Genomic DNA, 7,500 nt, shown 5'->3' on the forward strand with positions numbered 1-7,500 from the left:
AATGGTTACACAGGTAGAGAAAGTCGCCTATTGTTGACGAGGTGAAACCTCCCAAACGCGGCTGCAGTCGTCTCAACACAGAAAAAGTTCAAGGTGAGTGAAGATAACGCAAGACACACACACACACGCACACACACACACACACACACACACACACACACACACACACACACACACACACACACACACACACACACACACACACACACACACATATGCATATGCATATGCATACACTCTTCGTGGCATTGACATTTCCAAGGACAGCGTGCAGTATTGATAACCTCCTGACTTCAACTTTAACCTCGTCAGAACGGTCACGCATTTAATGGATTGTCTTCTGATTTTGCACAGACGATTCCATGCCGCTGCTGAGGTGGGTTTTGACATAGCGGAGAGAGAGGAAACTAATCGATTGATCAGAACTACCTTGTGGCTGGCGCGTGCACCTTAGACTTCAACAAGATCCATTGCACGCGTTACCGCGTTGAAACTAACTTGTCGCCTTTCTTTGCATTGAACATAGGAATGAATGAGGCCGCAAGAGACCATGAGTCCTACACTAGACAGTTCCATGTACGTTACTGTCTGTCATCCCCATCCATAAAGTTGTGTAACCTTTTCTTAAAACAACCAATATTTTCAGCGCTCACTACATGGTCACTGAATCTGTTCCATTCGTTAACCACTATGTCGAAACTCGACAAGTGACCCAGGCTTGAGTCCCGTTGGATTAGTCCATCGAAGGCTAAAAGAGTTTCACCTGAATTTAGCCGTCTGATGTGGAAACCAGAATAAAAACATACAGTAGTGGTTTATCGAGGTTAGTTGCTAATCCTCTGGGTAGTTGTTGTTATAGACTATTTCACTGGCGCTTCTGTCCTGTGTATAGGTAGTGAGGGGAGTTCATCTCCAGGGGGAAACGTGACCCGTATGTGAAACGACTCCGCTCTCGAGAAGCCGATTTAATTTTATTTGAACTAATGATTTATTAGTGCTGCCTCAACTACAAGATATAACTATTAACTAATACTACTCGATGTATTATTATTATTCAATAACCATTTAATGCTGAAAACTGTACTACTTATTGTGCACTTGGGGTTTATATATAAGTATTACATTCTATCTATCTATATACCAAGGACATTTTTCTCCTTGTAAAGGAGGTAGCCACAAATATTAAAGGTTAATTTTATTCATTTGTCGATAAAAACAAATGCGAGAAAAATGCACGGGAACTTTGCTCTTCCTTTCTTGTCCGTCATGCTAGAAGAATTCAGTTCTCTCTCTCTCTCTCTCTCTCTCTCTCTCTGTGTGTGTCTCGAAGAGAAAGCGTGTGATATAAGCAACCTTCTTTTTCCTCGGCGAGTGAGCTTGAAGAATATAACTTGTCTCGTATAAGTTGTGTGCGTTTGTATGTTTGTGTTTGTGTGCGCGTGTATATACGCGTGTATGCGTTTGTGTATATGGTGTGCATGTGCGTGCGTGCATACATGTGTGTGTATATGCACGTACTATATCTTTCAGTCCGTCTGTCTAGACTATTGTCAGCGTCTGATCGTCTTATCCTATGTGTCAAGTCTCTCTTACCTAAGAAGCATGTTGGCCTGGTTCTCAGACTCTTGCTCTGCTCAGAAGGCGCCCTCCGCCAAGGGCGACATCACACTGGGACAAGAGCGTCTTGAGGGACACGATCTCTCCCCACGGGAGTCACATGTCACGCTTTGATCGTCCCGTTCACGTGAGCCGGGTCAACTCGATGACGTTCGGTTTCGGTTCCTTTTGAATCTGTCTTGTTGGTTTATTCTCCTTCGTTCAAGTTTCTCGTCTCCTTTTTTTTTTCTTTTCGTTTTCTTTTGGAGGTTCTCACAGGTATTGTATCACTCGAGTGCACGTCATTAAAACGAAACCGGCTGAATCTCCTGAGGTGCGGTTCACACTGGTCTTGCGTCTTCGTCCGCGGAGATTCTCCGTCAACCCTCCGGTACCGACGCGCGTCTGAGAACGACTGGAGTGCGCCCGCGGTGAGCCAGCCACTCCTCACCTCTCTGGATCACTCTCGAGGCACTTCGCGGAGGGAGGGGGTGGGAGGGAGAGAGAGAGGGGGGGGGGGGAGGGAGAGAGAGAGAGGTGTGGGGGGTGATGTTGATTTTTTTTTTTTTTTTTTTTTTTTACACCGGAAATATTATTAGGAATAATCACGACTGTATGGCTGTGATAAAGGAGGTACTAGTGACTGTGACAGTGTTAGTAGTGGTTGTACTCATGTTAATTGGTCGTAGTAATGACCGAGAATTGCATTGATTATTGTTTTGGTGTTGGGAGATTGTAGGTTAGGCAGCGGGAACATTGGTAATGATACCAGTTTGGAGGGCGGTGGCAGGCCCGAGCGTGGTAGCTGCAGTGACGTAAAGAGAGAGATGGTATTGGTATGTTATGGTGAGAGGCGTTGCTGGGGAGAGCTGAGTCACTGTGGATAATGTGTCAATGGAATGGTCGAATGTAACAAGGTATATATATATATATATATATATATATATATATATATATATATATATATATATATATATATATATATATATATATATATATATATAATGTAGGTGTCGACACAGATCGTAGCAGCAGAGCCAATGATACATGTCGGGTGATGTGTGAAAAAATGAGTTTATATATATATATATATATATATATATATAATATATATATATATATATATATATATATATATATATATATGCTAATAAGAACACGGGTACGTGTGTTCACTTATGCAAAGTAGACCACTGCAGATGTAATATACGAAAGCGCTCTGCTTTAGTTTTTTTTCTCAAGTGGTCTACTTTGCATATATATATATATATATATATATATATATATATATATATATAATATATATATATATGTTTATTCGTTCATTTATTGTTTATTGAATATTTGTTTATTAATTTATTGTGTGACTATAAATGTGATTGTAAAGAGAATGGTGTGGTGTCTGGCTAATACTGTTTTGATTTATGGTATTGTGCATGGCAGCTCCGATTATGGTTCTCGCACGCATTTGTTAATAATATGATTAACTGTAATGGATTTCCTTTGTGACAGTAATCGTGGATCTGATGTTTTCTCTAATAACAGAGTTGGATACAATCATTAACTTGAATCGGTCATTAAATAAAGACAGGGCTGATTCTGTTACGTTCGTCACTGCTGTGATGTAATTAAAACATCCTTTGTGTCTTTCGAAATGAATGATTAGGTCTATTGACACGTAAGACAATGTATAAAATAGTCTCCTCCCGCTGTTATGGAACTTGAGTTCTTAATACAAAGAACACAAGTACACTCGGAGGCGTTGGTTAAATCTGTTCATGGAAATAGAAATATGGAAACTTTCATATTCACGGGAGGTTCTGGATATTTTCCTCCTCCTCCTTCTACTCCTCCTCCTCCTCCTCCTCCTCCTCCTCCTCCTCCTCCTCCTCTTCCTTCCGTGCTACCTGAGTGATTTATGTCCAGTCTCCGAATAATAGTAATAATGACAAGTGTTGCCTCGATCTCCACGCACTGGAAACCCGAAGGTTTCCAGTCACTGAAGACGGACATCAACGGTCCTCGGGCCCTTCCATAGATTCACTATGAGAAGAAACGTTGGATTGTTGGCTTTGTTGGGCTCATGTAGGTCTGTTGCTATGTCACCGGAGGAGGAGGTGGAGGAAGAAGAGGAGGAGGAGGAGGAGGAGTGAATTAGTCGCCGGTTGGCACTTTACTGTATGTGAAAAAGCAGGTAAAATAGTCAACTTTGTCAGTGAGGTTTTTGGATAAGGTTCAGGAACCGTGTACCAGCCCCTCGGGGTTGCATCTCTAGATCGTGGAAGGACTGGAGAAGCCAGTCGTGAAAAAGGAAAGTGGAGGACTGAAGAGGTTTTGCGTTGTAAACTTAACAGTACATAAGGATTAGATAGGAGGGTTGTTCGGTGTTTGAATACAGTTAATTAATATTTCGTCTGCTATTACCACCGTTTCTGTCCTTTTTTATCTGTGATCTTATTCACATCTTAGGTTATCTGGGTGTAGTTATAACTTCTGTTAAGTACGTTGCTGGATTGTATGTGTCACGATTCCTTCGATGTAATATTTCCCATAGCGATGTTGTTACCCGTCCCTTCTCATTTACCTTTCTCTTTCCTCCTCCCCTTCCTTCACTTTCCATCGCCCCCATCCCCGCTTCCGCTTCTTTCCTGAAGCTCTTCCCCCCCCCCGTCATTGGCAGCTTGCCTCTTCCCCTCCCCCTCCCCCACCTCGCCTTTTCTTCTCTGAAACTCGAGTCATCCTTGAAAAGGTATCTATTCAGATTTCAGGTTTTAACCTTCTTGGTTTCGATATCGCAGCGTCCGTCCTTTGGTCTCAATGTGTCACTTTCGCTCATTTTGGTGTCGTTTCGATCTCCCTTCCTGACGCCTTCCTGGACGCCTTCCTGGACGCCTTCCTGGCTGCCTCGCTTCCGCCCAGAACCTCATTCCGGACTTCCTCTTATGGCACTTGTCGTCGTCGTCGTCGTCGTCGTCGTCGTCGTCGTTGTCGTCTTCCGTTTCCTACTTCACCTCTTCCGCCACGTCTTCCTCCTCCTACACCATCTCCTCCTCCTCTTCTTTCTCCTCCTCCTCTTCTTTCTCCTCCTCCTCTTCTTTCTCCTCCTCCTTCTCCTTCATCTCTTTCACCATCTCCTCTTCCTACTCCTCCTCCTCCTATTCTTTCTCCCCCTCCTCCTTCTCTTTCATCTCTTTCACCATCTCTTCCTCCTCCTCCTCTTCTTTCCCCTCCTCTTCTTTCTCCTCCTCCCCTTCTCCTTCATCTCTTTCACCATCTCTTCCTCTTCCTACTCCTCCTCTTCTCCCTTTTCCTTCTCTTCATTTTCCTCCTTTCCCTTCTCTTCCTCGTTCTTCTACTACTCCTCTTCCTCGTCATTCTTTTCCTCCATCCTTTTCTTCCTCCCCATCCTCTTCCTCCTCCATTCTCTTCTTTCTCCCCCTCCTCCATCCTCCTCTTCCCCCCCTTCCTCCCTCCCTCCTCTTCCTTCCCTTTCACCTCCCCTTCCCCATGTATTACCCCATTCCTTTCCCTCACGTTAATAACGAGCGTAGGATCACCGGGATGGTGACCTATGCAAAATAATTTGTGGGCGTGAAGCAGACCTTGTATAAGATATTGCACATTCGCCACGGCTTTAAGAGTCACGGATTCGAGTCCCGCACTCCTTTCCGATTCCCAGCTGTGACGGTTACCTGCCCCAGGCACATAGGCGAAGTTGACGGCTTCGGCCGCAGCTACTCAGCTCCACCTGGTATAGGCTCCTCACCTTTCTTTCCTTCTTGTATAGAATGCAGTAGCAAGACAATGTATTGCTACATTGTCTTCTGACCAAGGGAAGTGGGCGTGATGCAGGTATGACCCGTCATCCATGAGGAGCTAAGATGAGATGGGGAAAGGGTGGTGGAGGGGAGGGGAGTGGGTGGGATTAGGTACGTGCCTGCGACTTGGCTACCTCCCATATAAGGGGGAAAAAGCTCTTGGCATATAGATGGAGTGGAGTGTTCACAACTGATGAGGTAACCGTAGATGACCATCCCGCATGTGGTATAGAAAGATTAAATGAGTATAGACATTGTTCAGTAGCCTGAAATGGATTATAATTACTATAATGAGAGTAATGTCGTAACACTAGTTAACTAGAATGTGTCAACGTGTGCACAATATGTCGGATTTTTCAGTCTGTATTGTTACGTTTCTGTGTTTACTGAAGATGTTTTAATATTTCAACTTTGTGTGTATCATCATTTCTCTTCTCAAGTAGTTTTTATATCGATTTTCATTTTCTTTGATGTCCTGTTCACACTAGCGGTTTCAGCCGCCGCGGTTTGAAAACGTAAGTCAGTGGAGGCGTTCACACAGAACCGCGCAGTTTTTCCTTGGCCTATGCGATGACGCCGCGGTTTCCGCGCGGTTCGAAACTAGTGTGAACAGGGCCTAAGGGAGGGAGGAGGTGGGAATGGTATGAAAGGCGTCCTCTTAATCTACAAGAGAGGTGATGTTCCCTTAACATATTTAAGGTCCCTCATACTCTTGGAGGCATCCTTATAATTGTTTTGTATGATTGTGTATATTGGTAATCTATGATATTAATAATAGATACCTGCAAATGGGCCTTAGAGACGGACGTCAAAGAGAATCTGGTCCCTTTCGCCCATCTCCAGAACGTGTCACTGCCCTCATACTCTTGAAGGCATCTGTATTATTGTCTTGAATGATTGTGTATATTGGTGATCTTTAAGATTAAAGGTATACCTGCAAATGGTGGACCTTAGAGACCGACGTCAGAGAGAATCAGGTCCCTTTCGCCCATCTCTAGAACGTGTCACTGCCCTCTCTTCCACCTCGAGCCCCGAGGGGCTGGCAGTCGGTGTCCGGACCGAGCCTAAGATGTTTGTCAACTCTGAATGTTTTTCCTCTACTTTTTCAAATTAAGCAGAGCGGGCAACTGGCGACAGCTCGCGGGTTCCGACCGGTATCAGTCCCAGACTGATACAGAACAGAGAGGGGAGATCGATGCCAGCTGCCTTGGGGCTCGGGTTTCGAGCTAAACTTGAGAAAACGGTTATTATTGGCCATTTATCATTATCGTTATTGTCGTTCTTGTCATCATTGTTATTAGTATTATATATTAAGATGTTATTAACAATAATGAGAACATGATAACAGAGTGGGCTAGGGCACCGGCGTCTGGAGGTGAGAAGCTGGATGGATGTTGGTTCGAATCCCGCTAGTGTACGCATGACGACAACTGGGGCATGCGGTCTTAAATTCCGAACCACGACAAAGGAATGCATGCCTAGTCACCTCGCAGAGCGGGTAACGGCTGAATTAAAAAAATAACAGTAACAACAACAATAATAATAACATGCGTGTCTGTTCGCTGTCGTTACGGTTTGGTCGAATGGAAAATTTCATAGGCAATCAATTTCATATGATTTTTTTGTCTGTGATGTACTTGTAGAGTCTCTCTCTCTTCTCTCTCTCTCTCTCTCTCTCTCTCTCTCTCTCTCTCTCTCTCTCTCTCTCTCTCTCTCTCTCTCTCTCTCTCCTTCTCTCATTCTTTTCCTTTCTCTTTTTCTTTCTATTTTTCTTTCTGTTTTTCTTTCTGTTTTTCTTTTTCCCTTTCTCTCTCTCTCTCTCTCTCTCTCTCTCTCTCTCTCTCTCTCTCTCTCTCTCTCTCTCTCTCTCTCTCTCTCTCTCTCTCTCTCTCTCTCTCTCTCTCTCTGTTTCTCTCTCTTTGTATTTATACTTCTCTTTCTCTCGCTCTCTTTCTCCCGCGGGGTGGGTTGACGGCCGTAGCGTTTCACTTTGTCCGAGAAAGGAATTCAAGAATCGGAGGAACTTGGCTTCTTTTTCTGTTGTGTGTGTGTGACAGGCAGAGGCCCCTGAGGCTTCGAACCCGGG

The 7,500-nt window shown here is 44.2% G+C and overlaps 2 protein-coding genes across 2 annotated transcripts in view; one reads left to right on the forward strand and one right to left on the reverse strand.

The window, feature by feature from the left end:
• Positions 1–2,006, reverse strand: part of LOC143038451 (uncharacterized) — a 39,692-nt gene extending 37,686 nt beyond the window's left edge. Inside the window, exon 1 of the mRNA XM_076207663.1 lies at positions 1,594–2,006. Within this exon, the coding sequence (XP_076063778.1) occupies positions 1,594–1,604 (11 nt within the window). The 5' untranslated portion in view covers positions 1,605–2,006. The remainder of the gene's footprint in view (positions 1–1,593) is intronic.
• Positions 1–7,500, forward strand: part of LOC143038452 (NBAS subunit of NRZ tethering complex-like) — a 214,897-nt gene that overhangs the window by 66,456 nt on the left and 140,941 nt on the right. The gene's annotated exons all lie outside the window — the stretch shown is intronic.

The sequence above is a fragment of the Oratosquilla oratoria genome, chromosome 24 (assembly GCF_046742065.1).
Source record: "Oratosquilla oratoria isolate Oo_2021 chromosome 24, ASM4674206v1, whole genome shotgun sequence".
Taxonomy (NCBI): domain Eukaryota; kingdom Metazoa; phylum Arthropoda; class Malacostraca; order Stomatopoda; family Squillidae; genus Oratosquilla; species Oratosquilla oratoria.